The sequence below is a fragment of the Panthera tigris genome, chromosome D1 (assembly GCF_018350195.1).
Source record: "Panthera tigris isolate Pti1 chromosome D1, P.tigris_Pti1_mat1.1, whole genome shotgun sequence".
NCBI lineage: Eukaryota > Metazoa > Chordata > Mammalia > Carnivora > Felidae > Panthera > Panthera tigris.
Window position 1 is genome coordinate 112549685 of NC_056669.1, and position 17061 is coordinate 112566745.

The 17061-nt window shown below is 59.8% G+C and overlaps 1 protein-coding gene across 2 annotated transcripts in view; it reads right to left on the reverse strand.

Moving 5' to 3' along the window:
• KCNQ1 (potassium voltage-gated channel subfamily Q member 1) overlaps positions 1–17061 on the reverse strand; it is a 316086-nt gene that overhangs the window by 67088 nt on the left and 231937 nt on the right. For both annotated transcript variants that reach the window (XM_042958455.1, XM_042958456.1), the window contains exons 12-15: positions 12361–12436; positions 7523–7617; positions 6585–6631; positions 5486–5547 (exon numbers count right to left, since the gene is read on the reverse strand). In XM_042958455.1, coding sequence (XP_042814389.1) covers positions 5486–5547; positions 6585–6631; positions 7523–7617; positions 12361–12436 — 280 coding nt within the window. The remainder of the gene's footprint in view (positions 1–5485; positions 5548–6584; positions 6632–7522; positions 7618–12360; positions 12437–17061) is intronic.

The following is a 17061-nucleotide window of genomic DNA, read 5'->3' on the forward strand; positions in this document are numbered from 1 at the left end:
ATTTCAAGAAAACGATTAGCAGGCTTGTCCTAATGGACATAAATATAACTCTGCACTCAACAACGTCAGGAGACACATGGCATTCGAGTACAGAAGGTCCAGTTACAACAATGGGCGACTTATTGTACCACAAAACATGTGTCACGGTATTTCAAAGGACTGATGTCACCCAATCACTTTCTCTGACAAGTGAGATTAGAAAGCTCCCACAATTCTACCAATGACAAAGGTCAGGCTGCTGGGGAAGATAAGGGGTCATCATGGAGATCAGAAAAACATAAGGGAATGAACATTAAATTTAAATGCTATATATCGGGGGCGCCTGGGTGGCTCAGTCGGTTAAGCGGCCGACTTCAGCTCAGGTCACGATCTCGCGGTCCGCGAGTTCGAGCCCCGCGTCGGGCTCTGGGCTGATGGCCCAGAGCCTGGAGCCTGCTTCCGATTCTGTGTCTCCCTCTCTCTCTGCCCCTCCCCCGTTCATACTCTGTCTCTCTCTCTGTCTCAGAAATAAATAAACGTTAACAAAAAAATTAAAAAAAAATAAATGCTATATATCAAAATTGGTTGATGCACTTTAAGTGCTATTCAGAGGAAAATGTATAACCTTAAATTCACATCTTAGAAATCTAGAAAGCCTGAAAATTAGTAACTATCCACCTAAGAAGAGAATGAGCCATGTTAAGGCCATGTAAATAGGAGGAAGCAAATGAAACGAAATGGAAACCTACAATAGTAAGGATCAACAAGGTCAAAAGTTTTTTATTTTTTTCACTAATATTAATGAATTTATTATCGACAAATAGTTGGCAAGCTCAACCAATGGGAAAAAATGTGAAGGCAAAATAAACGATATTGGCAATTAAGAAAGGTTCCTAGTTACTGAGGATACAGGCATTAGAATGATAATGCCAGGGGGCACCTGGGGGGCTCAGTCGGTCAAGCTTCCGACTCTTGATTTCAGCTCAGGTCATGATCTCACGGTTCGTGAGTCTGAGCCCCGTGTCGGGCTCTGCGCCGACAGAGTGGAGCCTCCTTGGGATTCTCTCTTTGCTCCTCCCCCACTCACACTCTCTCTCTCTCAAAATAAATAAGTAAAAAGTAAAAAAATAAAACGATAATGCCAGTAAGTTGGAAAACTGAGAAGAAATGTACACATTTCTAGAACGTACAACTCAACAAAACTGACACAAGAAGAGATGGAAAACCTGTGTCCTACAACCGTTGAGGCCATTGACTTAGAACGTGAAGTCTTCCCGCAAAGAAAGCACCAGGCCTAGCTGGCTTTACCTTTAAACGTCACTAAACATTCAAGGGAGGAAAAAAAAATCCTAGTTCTAAGTAAAATATTCTAGAATACAGGAAAAGAGGGAACACCTCTCGGCCCACTCAGCGAGGTTCACATAAATTTCATACCAGAACCTGCCGAAGACAGCACAGAAAAAGGACAGTTCGGTTGTGTGTGTATCTCGCACATAAATTCCAATGCAAAACTCCTGAAGCAAATACTAGCCAGCGGGTTTCAGCAGCGCCTGGGAAATGATGCACAACGTGAGGTGGGGGTGGGTGAGGCCGGAGACCAAACGGACGGCCGGACGATCACCTAGTGGGAGAGGACAAACACCTAGAGGCTGCAGGGAGGCCGTGGTGTGCAGCAGGGCAGGGCATCAAGGCGGCTCCTGGGGGTGAGCGGGGAGGGGGTTGCTGGGATGACGGGGCCTCAGGCCAGCTGGCGGCTGGGGGGATTAGGCCAGAGCAAGGGAGCCGAGTCTGGCGCAGACTTCAAGGCCTGGGTAGCTGGGCTTATCTGATCCGAGGGGAGGGGGCCAGGGCAGCTGTGGCGGGGGGCTTTCGTGTCCAGGAGAAAGGTATGCCTGGCCAGGGCCTGGGACGGGAGCCTGCGGAAGGAGGGTCAGGTGTTGGGGGGCCCCTTCCCACCCACACCCTCTGAACCGGGGCCTGCAAACCCAGGCCTTCCAGGCTTTAAGCCGTGGACGTTTCCGGCAGAAACAGAAGAAAGAAATGCTCCCGGCCCCAGCCCACCGTGTTCCTCGTATCAGCAAAAGCAGCACGAACTGAACTTGCAAAATAAACAGGGCTCAACATAAACGGCGCAGCGGGTCCTGAGGACCGAGCTAAGAATACACACGGGGAGGAAGGTTGGAGCAGTCTTCCCCAGGGAGTCCCCAGGGAGCCAAGGGCACGCCTGTCCTCTGAGCAGCCGGGAGCCGGGGGCCGGGCAGGGGCCGTGTTCTCAGGACTCCTGTTCCGGGGCCTGTCTGAATCTGTGCCGCTCCCCTGGGCGGCTCGGCCTCCGGACCTTACTGCTTGCCCCCCACTCCCCAGCCCCAGCCTGCCCCCCGCTTGGCCCCGGCCTCTCCTCCAACAGACCCCTCATATTTCCGTGTTTCTGAAGCACTTTCTGGCTCCCTCTGTCTCTGCACCTCAGCTCCCCGACCCCTCTGTGGCCTCCGCTGGGACCGGTTCTTCACCTAGCCGGCTGTGTGACCCTGGGCAAGCGCTCCACCTCTCCGGGCCTCAGTTTCCCCACCTGTAAGGAAGGATTGGCTTGGCCACATACAAGTCCTTTCCGGAATACAGGCAGCACGGAGGAGCATGGGGTGGCTTTTTAAACAGAAGCGTGCAAAGAGCGGTTCACACCGTTTCCTTTCACTACTGAAGGGAGGCCGGGGTGGGGGGCAGGTTCCCGGCCGTCTGGAGGGGGAGGCCCATGGGGGCACAGGCCATGGGGTGGGAATGCTCGGCAGCCAGGGGCGGGAACAGACGGGTGGGGGGCTCTGAGCTGGGGGAAGCCTCCACTGCCACACGCGAGCCGTGACGAGGGCTCGGGCAGTGAGTACATGGGCCCTTCTGTCCCATGTGGCCCCCTGGCCTGGACATAAGGAAAGGGGGCTCTCTGCAGGGAAATCGAGCCCCCCCCCCCCCCCGGAACAAGCTGAGCTAGCTTTCCCTGCAAGTGGACACCCCAGACCCCTGGTCTTTGGAACTGATCCGTTCCCGAGAATGGGGGCCAGCAGCCGTGCAGCCCAGACGCCCCTCTCCCCCTCCTCCTCCAGCCTCTGGCCTGCAGCTCCGAGAGCCCGCCCGGGACGGGGCACCCGGACCGCTGAGGCCCGAGGGCCGGCCCGGTGGCGGTGGGGTTAGGGAAGGCCCAGGGATTTCCTGCCCCCGGCTTCCTGCAGTGCAGTCAGCAGGATTGCTCGGGGGGTTGTTTATAGTCCCGATGGGCCCAGTGATAACTGTGATAATGTGGGGCCCGGGACGTGCCACTCTGCCCTCTGGACCTGGCGAGGCCCTTTCCCAGGGCCTGTCCCCCGAGGGGGCGTGGGCCGGCGGTGGGGGAGGGCCGGGGCAGGCCGAGGGGTGGCCTCTGCCCAGGGCAGCCCATCTCCAGCAGTGCCTCGAGGGATGACAGTGGGGCTGAGGCTGGGCGGGGAGCACGGCCTGCCCGGGACCGTGGCGACCCTGAGCAGATGAGTCCACCTCTCAGCCCGAGCCGGTCCCCACAGCAGGAGGGGGTGGAGACCGCTCAGAACCGGCCTCCCTAATCGCCGCCCGTGTGGACGTCCGAGCCTTTACCGCCCAGCCACGGCCCCTCTCCCCGGTGCCGAGGCCGCTGGGGGCTTTGTTCCCAAACCTTGTCGCCAGGGATCAGGGACTCCGGAAAACACTTCTTTGTTGTTCAGATCTGAAGAAACGCGGGCACGTAGTTCTGTTTCCCCAAGGCCAGCGCTGGCCCCACCTCGGCCTACCACGGTTCTGCATCCTGGGTCTCAGGCCCCGCAGGCTGCTGGATGACGTTGTTCCAGCCTGGGGAGGGGGCGCTGCTCCTCCTACCCACTGTCGCCCCCAGAGGACATCAGGCTCAGTCTGAGTTTAAAGGGGTGGCCTGTCCTGAGACCTGGCGGGCAGAGCTGTGAGAAAGCCCGAGAACGGCAGGGCAGAGGGTCAAGGAGAGGCGAGCACATCTGGAAGCTGGCGGAACAGGGGCCACTCCCAGGGCCGTCGGGGGCAGGAAGGCTCATGCACCCACGGGCCGCCATAATTCCTGTCGGCTGTGGGGGCCGGGGTTCCAGGGCTGGGTGCGGAGGTCGGGGAGAGGGGCCTGGGTCTATTCCTTGCTCGAGCGCTGCTTCCTTGGGCGTCTAGAAGCCCCCACACAGGTGCCTGGCCTGCTGCACTGAGTGTGGCCACCAGCTGCTTCTAGAAGGGCACGGCAGCCCCGAGCCCCTGGCCCCAGCACAAAGAAGAGAGAGTGCCAAGGATACCCCTTGTTCACGGCAGCGGCGAAGCCCGGGGTCCCTGGGCCTCTGGTACCTCCCGACTGGTCCTGTCCTGCCAGGCAGGGCCGTCCGCCACCGGGTGAGAGCAGACCAGGTACCCGCCCGCCTCGGCCCCGCACTGGCCAGAGGGCCAGGCCCTGCGGCAGGGTCAAATGTGTGAGCTGGCCAGGCCCGGAGTGAGGGTCCCTGTGGCACCTGGACGGTGCTCCCCCCCGGCCCCCGCCTCGTCCCACACTGTGTCAGGGCCCAGCTGCCGGCCCGGGCCGGGGGCAGATGAAGCAGGTGGGGAGGTGGCGACGCTGCGGCTGAAAGCGGGCCAGAGCCCGGCGTTGCCGGGGAAACCGAGCGGCAGACACAGGCCCTGCCCAGCAGAAATTCCTCTATTTTTAGCCTCCCAGCTACTTTCAGATAAAGCCCGTGTAGACGGACGAGCTGTCGGGCAAGATAACAGCCCGCTCCAGACCACAGAGATTTCACAGGGTGGGCCTGAGCCTGAGAAAGGCCCTCCCACTCCCCAGAGCCTCCCTCGGCCCCCAGGGCACCCCGGGAAGAGGCCCCCCGGGCTGAGAGGCCCGCAAGGCTGCTGGGGGAGTGGGGGCACCCTGGGGGGCCGAGCGCCCTGTGCCTGGGGCAGAGGGAGCACGGGTTTTGCGGCACAGAATTGGAATCCCGGGCCCGGGGTCCCACCTGGCCGCCCAGCAGGGCCTTGGCCGGCCCGGCCACCACCTCCGTCAGAGCCCTACAGCCGCGGGTCCCCGAGCACGCGGCCCTTCCTCCCTGCCCACGCACGATGATGCACCTGCGTGCCACGGTCAGCACCTCTGATGTTCCCCCAGACGGCACTGCCCGCCCCCCGCGCGCACCGGGAGGGGCCCGTGGGCACTGGCTGCCGCTGGTCAGTAAAGAAGCCACTTGCCAGAGGTCTACAAACCAGGCGCCAGGGGACCGACGCCCAGCTTCATCCAGGGGGGTGGATGTGAGCCGGATCTCGGGGAGCTCCCGGGGCCGTGCGAACCGCACTGGGCACAGGAGGAGGGGGCAGGGAGGCCCGCAGCCCCCTGGCACCCCCGGAATCCCGCACGGCAGCTCAGGACGGATGTGGGCGAGCGAACGGCCGCCGCGGGTGCCAGCCCCCGGGACGGTGACCGGCGGAGCCAGCGGGGGGCCGGGCCCCTCGCGCCTACCTTGTCTTCTACCCGGTTGAGGCGGGCCCCGATGGTGTTGCTGCCCCGGTCCTTGCTCTTCTCTGTGGGGTAGAGCACCAGAATCAGGGACAGGGGCAGAACCGGGGCAGGGCCTCAGAGAGCAGGGCGACGGGGGTGGGGGGCTCACCTGGGAGGACATGTCTGCAAGCTCTTCCCTGCTGGGAGCTCCAGACGTGGGCTGGGCAGGGAGCCCCGTGGCCCACTGCCTCTTCAGGTCTGTGGCCACCCAGGCACCCCCACAACTCAGTCATTCTTGCACTATTTCAAACGTTTTTTTTTATTATTCTTGCATTTGTTTTGGTTTTGGTGATCTGTCATCAGTGACGGGACTCGCCGAGAGCCCAGATGACGGTTTGCACTTCTGAGCAACAAAGTTCGTTTTAATTAAGGCGTGCACGTTGGTTTTGCAGACATATGCCGTCGCACACAGTAGACTACAATTTGGTGTAAGCGTTAACTTTTACGTGCACCGGGAAACCCTAAAATCCTTTGGCTCACTTTATTGCGACATTTGCTTTATCGCGGTGGTCTGGGAACGAACGGGGACCTTCTGTGCCCCCTGTCCCCCGCCCCAGGCTGCACTAGCCCTGCCCAGGCCGAGCTGCCCTGCCTTCTGGCCCCTGTGTGAGCCACGGCTCCCGCTTGAACTTGGGCCAGGCCGATCCCAAGGAACTTCCTAGTGTGACCGTAGCCCCGCTCAAGAGGACACGAGGAGTCAGAGCTGGAGAATGGCATCCCCCTCACTGCTGCTGATGGCCCCTCGGGCTCTGGGCTGGCTACTCACCCCCCGAGCCCCCTTCCCCAGGTCTCCTCCTTCATAGGATACGGGTCACGTTTCTACCTCTAGATCTCTGATGGCCTAGAAGGCCTGCTGTTTAAAGGGACCCACGTGGTTCCTTGCACTAACTGAAACTTTCTCCGTAGGGCGCGTAATTCCAGGGCACTTGGCTCAGGGTTGGGTCCACCTGGTCCCCTCTGGCGTGTTGAATGTCCTGTACCTCTGAGGCCCTGGTGGCCCATTCTGGTGGGGAGAGGCAGGTGAGGGTGCTGGCCACCCTATGTTGACGTGGGAACCCACCTGAGACAGAGATGAAAAGGGACGGCTTCCCGATGGACTGGTCCAGCCTGGGAGGGAGACAGACGGGGACGAGCTCGTGCTGGGCCTGGGCACCGCGCATGCACTCAGCCCACTGGTGGGTGGACAGGCAAGGTGCCCAGCAGCGCGACAAGCCACCCACCCCTTTCGGGGGCACCCACAAAGCTGCCGGGGGCTTTCCAGGCCCCAGAGGCTGTACTACTACGGGCAGGGGCTCAGAGGTGGGGAGCAGTGGCTGGAAAGCCCCTTAGACGTACCCCCTGGGCAGCGCAGGGCCTCAGGACTGCCCAGTGTCCTGTCATTGTCTTGTAAGTGGCCCAGGCCAGGTGCCTCAGCCACACTCAGAGAGAACGTCCGTCCCGCGAGTGAGCCCTTCCAGAGCGAGGCCAGGTTGCCGAGATGGGTGGGCTTCCTATCCCTAGAGCGGGTTAGCCATGGGGCTGGGCGGGGTGGGGAGCAGCCCGAGGACAGGCACGGTGTCCCAGCCATACCCTGTGACACAGGCCGTTGGGTTCCCAGGCTAGCCCGCGGTAGAGGCACAGCTGGCCTGAGCCTGCGCAGGGCCCAAGGACCATGCTGCCTCCATGGGAACGAGGGCTCCGGGCTCGAAGCCAGAGCCTGGAACACGGTGGCTCCCAGTACTTAGGGCTCGCGGCCCCAGGTCTAGGACTGGGACAGCCCAGGGTGCAGACCCGGAGGGGGGGGGGCGGGGCTTTGCCCCTGGCAGTCTCCTGGGCGGTGGGCGTGTCCTGGGGCGGGGCCTGGCCCTTGCCCGGAAGTGGGGGGTAGGAGGCCCGTGCTGTGGGTGGGGCGGTGGGAAGGGCTGCCCAGGGTCGCGCGGGGGAGGGGTGGGGGGGTGTGCGGGAGGGGGCCCCACCCGGCCGACCTCCCTGTCCTGCGATCCCGGCAGCAGCGCCCACCTTCTCTGCAGCTCCTTGATGCGCACCATGAGGTTGAGGTGGCCCTGGGAGTACTGCTCGATGACGTCCCGCACGTCGTAGGGCTTCCGCGCTTGCTGCAGGGCGGAAAGATGCGTCACCCCCCGCCCCGCGGGCAACTCGCAGGGAAGCCGCCCGCCTCCAGGGGCCCCTTGTGGGTTTAAGGAGGTTACCCCTGGGGCCCGACAGGGCAGTGCTGGCCCAGCACGCCCTCTCCAGTGGCTCGGCTGCTCCAGTCTTGGTCACTGGGGCTGGGTGATCCCGGGCCGGTGCTTGGCCTCTCTGGGCCTTAGCTTCCCGCTCACTCACCGCGGGGGCCTGCCTGCTTTCCCTTTCCAGGTTACCAGCCTCTGTTCTTGGGAAGAGCTGGTCCTGCTGATGGGCACACACAGCTCTGTGCAGCCACTGTCCCCCTGGCCCCAAGCTGAGCCTGGACACACTCGCGGACAGGTGCGCCCACTGTTCTCAGGGAGGTGGGGGGGGGGGTGGTGGCCCGCTCTGCCCTCTTCCCAGGTAGTCTCCGTGGCAGGTGGAGGTGGCCTCAGGTGACAGTCTCAGCCAGCCGTGCCTGCTGTCTGGCACAGGCTGTCCGCCGGGCTTCTGAGGCCGCCAGGGCAGAGGGGCTGTTTGCACAGCAAGCCCGGGGCCGCACAGGGCAGGGCAGCTGACCCCAAGGCACCTGGGCTTGGTGCCAGCTCTGAGCCCGTAAATGCACATGGTGCTCAGGTGAAATCACCAGAAACGACAACAGAGAGAATGAGGCTTCTTATGATGCCAGTGAAACCTCAAGCCGCATTTATGGCCCCGTTCCCAGGAGCCCGTGGGCCGAGGGTCTCCCCCAGGTAGCAGCAGGCCGGCTGCATGGGGGTACGATGGCCCAGGAGGCCCTTCACCCACACAAGCCAGCCAGAGCCGTGTGGGGACGTAGAACCCGTCTACCCAAGGGCCCAGGGTCCTCGTTAGCACTGAAGAGTCCACGTTAGCAATGAGTTTGGGGGTGCTGCCTCTTGCTGAGGAGGGCAAAGGCCCGGACATCTTGGTGCAGCAGGCCGGCTGGGTCAGAGGCCAAGAAGGAATGAGGTGCAGATACCCCACCCAATGTCAGGGCCGGCTCTCGAGCCTGGGGGCCCCTGGGGACATGTCCCCCTGCCCACCTGAGGCCTCCCCTCCTTGGGGTGCCCTCTCCCCCCGAGACTGGGGCTACCCTAGTCTGAGGCCGTGGCCACCCCTGCTTCCCCAGAAAGACGGGCCCCCCTGAGGGCACCTCCTTCAGATCCCTGGGTACCCTTCTGACATGCCCAGGGGCCCTGCACTCAACTCGGGCACCCTGGCATTATGCTTGCCAGGCCCAAGGAGGTCCAAGGAGAGGTCCAAGGCAGGACCTTGGAGGAGGTCCAAGGCAGAGGCCTCCCCCTCCCAGGGGCCCGGGGGTTCCTGCGCCCCACACGATCTACCAGGGGGGGCCCTCACAGGCAACATACAGTCCTTCTCCGGGCCCCGAGTCAGGACCCTGAGATTGGCGGGGCTGGGATTGCCCTGATCTTCCCCAAACCATAGCTGTGCCCCCAACAGAAGGACCTGCAACCGTGCGGGGCCCCAGAACCACCCGTGTCACCTTGTGGGCCGCATGCCAGGCCCGTCCCGACATCACAGGGTCGGGCACGGGCTGGGACTCCAGGCCGTCCACACTGAGCTGAGTGACGGTCATCAAAACAACACTTGGGTACGGGCTAGTGCTAATGTCCCCAGATCTTGGTTTTTCCTTCTGTGCGATGGGGGATGCCGATCCCTGACCGTCCCTTCTGCAAGATGGGAATGGGAATGTCTGCTCGTCTCTTCTGTAAGAGTCTGAGCTCTTCCTTGGTGCACGCTGAAGGCGGCCCTGAGTCATGACAGCCTGCTGTGGGCCAAAGCGCTTTGTGAGGCACGTGGCACCTACAGGCATGCCGTGAGGTCTGGGGCAGGCTGGGGCACCGGCTGGCTTCGGAGTTCAAGGCGGTGCAGGCCTGGCCTGGGGTGGGGCACATCCCCGTGCCGGGCTCCCAGACAGGCTGGAGGTCGTGGAGGGTGGCGTGCAGGGAGACCCGGGCACCTGAGCGTGTTGGGACTTTGGTGTGCACAAATGTGCCTTTGGGCAGGCACGGGAGTGCAGGAGCGTGCACGCCCGCAGACGAGGGGCGGCTCTCTGGGCGTGGCTCGGGGGTAAGGCTGCTGGGCACGGCCCCGCCCACCTCACCTTGGTCAGAGCGTAGACCACAGAAGGGTCAGTGACGCCGGCTGAGACCCAGGGCCCGTGGCCCAGTGGGGCCCCAGGCCCTCTGAGACTTCTCTTAGTACGGATGAGCCCCCCAGGGTCTGGTCCCCACTCCTGGAGGCCTCTGTCCAAGGGGCTGCCTGGGGCCCAGCTGCAGAAACCATCTCAGCTTTCTCTCCAGAGCTAGTTTCCTCCGGCCGCAGCAGCCGGAGCCTGAGATGAGCTGAGATAATGCAGGGCCGACCAGACTGACCGACGGTGGACACGGGAGTTCAAGGCAAACTCGGAGGCCTACGAGGCTCTGGCTCCTCTGGCCAGACACAGGGGCGGCCCGCCGGGCACTTATCGGCCAGCCAGCGAGGCAGGCGGGGGGCCACCCGCCACGTCTGCGGCCCCTGAGGCTGGGGGTGGGGAGGGGTGCAGGCGCAGGCAGACAGACAGACAGGGGGGAAGGGAAGGCATCCCTGACAGCTGGGCCTGGGCTGGAGCCCTGCAGAGCTCCTCCCTGCCAGGGGCTCCCCCCCACCCACCGCTACCTTGTGGGTCCCTCCCCCCGTCCCTGTCCCTCCCTGCAACAAGGGCCAGCTGGTGAGGCTGAGGCCGCCCCTGTCCCCGCCTCGCCTGAGAGCCCGTGTGCCCCGCAAGAACAAATCGCGAGGCTCTCAGAGCCTCTCCATTCAAAGGGCCCCACCTGCTTTACTCGAGGCCCCCAAGGGTCCTGTGCACAGGGGTGCGTCAGACAGCAGGGAAGGTGGGGCTGCCCGGCCTGCTTCTGGGGGCCTCCCAGGCCACTTGCAGGGCCCTGGCCCGTGTTGTGCGGCAGGCAAGGGGAACCCCAGCCTGGAAGGAAGTACAGGGCCCCTACTGCCCCTACTGATGCGAGCAGGTAGTTTTCTCGCCTGCATTTCTGGGACAGGGTGCTCCCCAAGTCAGCTCCAGCCCCTGAACCCCGTCTGCCAGGAACAAACTTTGTCCCGAGCGGGAAGCTGCCCGTGTTACCCCCGACCGGGGCCTGCCAGAAGCCCCGAGTTTCTGCCTGCCATTCTGGGTGTGCTTAAATCCTGGCAACAGCACCCCCCCCCCCCAGAAGCCCGCTGTCCACCCTGGCACAGCCGACCCCCACCACTGCTCCTGCTGTGCTCAGGCGGTAGGCCCGGCCCTGGAGCCTCAGGGGCCTGGCTTCTGGGGCTGGGGGCCATCCCCACCCTGGAAGATGCCCCACGGAGCCCTCGGCTCCACCAGGCTGATGTCTGGTATCAGCTGTCACTGCCAGGCTGCTCGCCAGTGAGGGCGGCACATACCGGTCCTTCCCGGGGTCCCCTTGGTCCTGCCCAGACCGGACCCCTGGAGGGGGTTCCTGCAGCTGCACACCGCTCGTTAGTGGGGGGCAGGAGGCTCGCCGAGGGGCGCTCCTGGGGCTCGGATCAGTGGTGGTCGTCTCTGGGGAAGATGCTCCCCAAAAGCTGGCCGCGTGTGACGGCCGTGTGCGGGACGTGAGGACGCCGTCTCACGCCAATCTCTCGGGCTCTTGGTTCCCGTTACAGATGGGGAAGAACCGCCATGGACCTGCCTCCAGAACCCCCCACCGAGTTGGGCTCCGTGGCCCAGGTGGGTGTGGGCTCTGCCGAAGGGGCCGCGTGGAACCTGCAGCTGGGAGCAGGACACAGGGGCACGGGTTCTCGCCCCAGCCCTGCGGGGTCCGCGCTGGGGGAAGTGAGCAGGTCAGCCCCCGCCCTTCCCTGCTTGGGGCTCTGGACGCTGCCACTGCTCTGGGTGGCCCCCAACCCCCATTCTAGCGGGCAGTCACTTTTTAAAGGCGCTGGTGGCCAAGCCTTCTGGAAAGAGAATGAGCAGCCCCGCGGGTCCCCGTTTCTGAAGTCTACATGCTCTCAGAGTGAGGGCTGAGCCCGGGACCTCCTCAGAGCAAGGACTGTCCCCACAGCAGGAGGAAGGAGCTGTGCCTGCTACCAGCTGGCTTTCTTCTGGGGGCCCCAGAAGACCCAGCCCGGGACGGACAGCTGCTGGGGGATGGGAGCCCTCGGGCTCCAGCCCCACCAGCCGAGGAGCCCCCCACCTCTCCCTGTAAAGGTGGGCCACCCCCCTGGGGCAGGCAGGGCCGGGCTTCCCTTCCGTTCTCCTGACTCACGTGGGGGGTGGTGGAGAACAGGGCCAGGAGCACTGACTGCATGGGACGGGGCTCCAGGGTCTAGGGGACCCCACTTCCTGCCCAGGTGACGTGGGGCGGGCTTGGCACACTGTATGTCATTGCCATCATCAGTCAGTCACCTAGGGGAGGGCTGCGTGAGCCCCTGAGGCTCTGTGTGCACCCGGCTCCAGGCTGGACCCTAGGGCAGTGTCCTCCCAGGGGCCCGCTGTCTTCGGGGTGGAGAATGACGTTGTTTCAGGGTATCTGACGGGTGAAGGGTGAGGTCTAGGCTGTGGTAGGGTATGGGTGAGGTCTAGGCTCCATGCCCTACCGGGTATGGAGGCCTCGTAGTCTTGGCCGAGGGTGGACGAGCGGCTGCCGGGGCTGGCCAAGGGCAGGAGGGCTGAGCGTAGAACTCACCTGGAATTTCTTCTTGGCCACAAAGTATTGCATACGCCGGATGACCTTGATGGTGGCCCGGTGGTGCTCCCGCAGCCTGTGGCAGAGAATGGAGAAGACGCATGAGTGGCCCCCCCGGGACGGTCATCCTGCGCCCGGCACTCTCAGCGTCTCGGCGTCTTCCCCAGTGCCTCCTGCGTGCAGGCTGGGCCCTTCCAGAAACGCGGAGGATGTTCACCCCACGGGATGGAGGTCTTCGAGACTCCATCCTGGCAGGGGAAGAGGGCGGGCCAGAGGCAAGAAGCTTTTAGCCAGCAGGAGGAGCCCAGAGGGACCCTTGCCTCGTCTGTTGCTTGGAAATGGTGCGGGAGTCAGAGTCCTGGGTTCATACGGGCTGTGCCCCTAACTCACAGCAGAACCACAGAAGCTTCTTTCCACCCTTGGGCCTTCAGGCTCCTCACCAGTATAATGGGGAAGGAGTACAGCGGGTGCCTGAAGCCCCTTTACGCTGGAACGTTCCCTGTCGCCACACACGCGCACGTGCTCGGAAAATGTAAGGGCTACAGGAGGAACAAGCCAGAGACAGTCACTGCCCGAGCCACTGTGTCAGGAGATTGTATTGTCTCCCCTGTCAAGTCCCTTCTAGAAACAAAGATCCTTCCGGAAACATGGCTGATGGTGTGCATAGAAAGACATCTAGAAGGAAATACACCTGCACGGAAGCCGTGCGGCTTCGGCCACGCAGCCCGCGTGTGACCCGACCTCCGCCAAGAACCCCCATGAGATGAAGGAACAAACCAGCACAGTGGTGTGACGGCTGCGGGGCGACACGGCGACGGGAAGGGTTGAGATCCCGGAAAAGAGACCGACCACACGGGCCATGCGTGTGGCCGCACATCTCCTCCTTTGAGCACTGATGCATTTGCCGTGTAGCACACAGAGTCAGGCTCGTCGGGCTGGGGAGACAGACAGGGAAGTCCAGGGCCACAAAGACATCCAGGACTTGGGGGGACGGGAGCCCCTGAGCCGTGAGCCCCCTTTCACAGGACGTCCCCTTGAAGCATTTGTGGATTAAGCTGCACAGGTGTGGAGTAAGATTCTAGGAGGGTAAAAAGCTAAGCAGACAACTTGCAGACTTATGTCACTGCGGAGGGGAGCACTGGGGTTCAGGGTCTACCCAGGAGATGGGACCCTGGGGCTCCCCAAGCTTTCAGTCGAGACCCCTATGGCCTCAAATCGTTTCAGTCTCCACCCGGAGCAAAGCGCCCTGCCCTGTGCCCTTTCCACACTGGAGGAAGACCAGATCATCTGCGGGGAGATAGCAGAGAGCCTGTACGTGGTGTTTTACGCTCAAAAGACCGACAACCAAGGGAGAAAACAGACCACAGAAACAGATCTAGGGATGTGACGCAGGCGATGTGCTGCGTACTTGAAGCTCCTCCATCAAGAGACGGCTCTGCTTTTCCCACTCTGCGAGTTTGGGGGAACCTGACGCTTGTTCCGACAAAAAGAATGCTGGGAAGCCACGCCGTGTACAGCCGATGCGTTCCTGGAACGCGGCCGCGTGAGCCCGTGTGAGCCGGCTGGCTGGGGCAGCCACACGGAGGAGAGCGGGGACCCCCAGTCAAGAGCCAGCATCAAGCGACACACGCACGAGCGAGGCCGCCCAAGCAGGCTCCACATGCAGTGCGGAGCCCCACGCGGGGCTGGACCCCACGACCCTGGGACCGTGACCCGAGCCGAAATCAAGAGTCAGACGCTCTACCGAGTGAGCCACGCAGGTGCCCCGAGACCCTCAAACGCACGGTGCTGGTTTGGGGACCGGGCATTGGACAAAGGCAGGAAACAAGGGCGGATGCCGTCACTCATCACATGAGACTCTGACGTGTCCTGTAGGGGTGAGTGAACCTTGTGCTGGGACTTACGGCCCGACGACAGCCTGTTGCGGACTGAAGACGGGTCAAGATCTTCTGTAGTTCTCCCAAGCAAGAGGTGAGGTCCCCCGTGGTGGGAGAGGGCCGTGAGTCTGAGCCGTGATCTCGAGACCTCGCAGCTCCCACCGTCATCCCGTCGGAATGCTGCTGCCCCACGGATGTGTCTGAGCGAGGCTGCTGCCGGGCTGCCGGCCGGGCAGCTCCAGACACGTGTGGCTGGAGGAGACCACCCAGTCCTGCCCAGCCGAGCCCAAGGGAGACCACCGGACGAGCGGCCCAAATGCTGACCCACGGACGCGTGAGCAAACAGACAGCTATGGTTTGCTTCAGAGCTTTTAGATGAGGACTTTAAAGTAACCATGGCAGGGGCACCTGGGTGGCTCAGTTGGTTAGATGTCCGAAGCTTGATCTCACCATTGGTGGGATCGAACCCCGAGTCAGGCTCTGCGCTGACAGGAAGGAGCCTGTGTGGGATTCTCTCTCTCTCTGCCCCCCCCGCCGCCGCTGCTTGTGCACACGTGCACGCACTCTGCCTCTCTCTCAAAATAAATAAATAAGCTTAAAAAAAATAAAGATCATGGGTTCAAGAAGATAGAAGGAGAATTCCACCAGAGAAAGGCAATCTGCGGTGAAAATAATAAAATGGAAATTCTAGAACAGAAAGGACAAGGATGGAAGGCAAGAATGCAGCAGATAAATTTGATGGCAGAGCGGGCACGCGACAACTGCAAGGGGACAGGCAGGTGGGAGCACGGAGACACAGCAGAATTAAACACACACAAAAAGGTAAGACGAGGGACATCTGGTTAAAAGTTCGTGTACGTGTGGAATCCCAGAAGGGGAAGGAAGGAAGGAAGGAAGAAGAAAGGAAGGAAGGAAGGAAGGAAGGAAGGAAGGAAGGAAGGAAGGAAGGAAGGAAGGAAACAAAATCAAAACCAGGAGAATTCACTGCTAGGAGACCTGCATTGGAAGAATGACTCAGGGGACTCCCCAGGCAGAGCAAAATGATCCCAGAAAGAAGCATGGGGATACAGGAAGGAATCAAGGACACATAAAAAGGCAGATTTATGAGTAAGTTTAAATTTGTATTGACTTAAATAGTGAGGTTTCATGAGGTTTAAATATCACTAGAGACCAAGAGGGATATTTTATAATTGAAGAAAAAAAAAAGGTCAGTTTGGTAGAAAGATATCAATCCTAAATCTGCATGCAGTTAAAAATGGGATACACACATGTATCTGTATAGCATAGCTGAAATGCGTGATAAAAATAGCATAAAAGGCAGAGGGTGTTGATGGAGTCACACAGTTGTGAGCACCTTGTGCTGTCAGGGAAGTGGCAAAAGTGCTAATTTGAGGTCAACCCTGATGAGTCAAGATGTCGACCACTGATGGAATAATACAAATGTGTAAATGCAACAAGCTAACAGAGAATAAAAATTAAATAGTATCAATATTTGATTAACCCAGAAGCAGGAAAGGAGATAAGAAAGAAGTGAGGGGACAAAGGGGGGATGAGTGGAAGGCAGCAGAGTGCGTGCACTGCAACAGGACAAAGCATTCCAATTAAAGGACCAACACTGGCAGACGGGGCTAAAAATATAAAGATGTAGAAAGCGTGACAGCAAAAGGACAGAAAAAGAGATGTCGTGGTGTAGCCAAAAGGGAGCTGGTATAGGTAAACTCTATCACACAAAGTAAACTTTAAATATAACCAGAGATAAAGAGGGATATTTCATAATTTAAAAAGCCATCACTCTGGTAAGAAGATATCAATTCTAAATCTGTATGCACCTAAAAACATAATCTTAAAATACATAAAGCAAAACTGGCAGAACTAAAAGGTAAAAGAGAACATGAACCATCATGGGGGGAGATTTGAATACACCTCTGTCAGCAACTGATAAAAAGCAGTCAAACCATAGACAGAGAGATGAATTTAGACAACATGAGTGGCAACCCGACCTAGTCAATATTTACAGAGCGCTGCTCTCAATGGCTGAATAGCACATAAGCTTTCCAAGTGCACACGGAACACTTACCCAAACAGACTATATACAGGGCTCTAAAAGCAAGTTCTAACAAATTTCAAAAAAAATTCAATCACACAGGTGTGTTCTCTGACCACAATGAAATTAAGTTAAAATCAATAAGGAAAAGATAACCAGAAATTCTGAAGTGTCTTAGAAATTAAATGATACAAGGTCAAATAAAAAAACTACTAAGAGTCAGAAAGTATTTTGAACTGAATAATGATAAAAATGCCACATATCACAGCTAAATGAATGGTTGAGGTACCATGAATAAGTCCTTAGAAAAAAACTGATGACCTTTAATGTATATTAGAGAAGAGGGAGGCTGACCTCTGTTTTAAGAAGTTTAAAAAAAAATTAAACCCAAAGAAAGTTGATAGAGATAATACAGAGTATAACTCAATGAAATAAAAAATGAACCTTACGTTAAAAACATCAGCAAAGCCAAATTTTGATTCCCTGAAGAAACTAATGACATTGACAAACTTTTGGCAAGAGTGACCGGGGGACGTGGGGCTGCAAATCACCAACAGATCAAAAATCGAACATCTTTGGGGCGCCTGGGTGGCGCAGTCGGTTAAGCGTCCGACTTCAGCCAGGTCATGATCTCGCGGTCCGTGAGTTCGAGCCCCGCGTCAGGCTCTGGGCTGATGGCTTGGAGCCTGGAGCCTGTTTCCGATTCTGTGTCTCCCTCTCTCTCTGCCCCTCCCCCGTTCATGCTCTGTCTCTCTCTGTCCCAAAAATAAAAATTAAAAA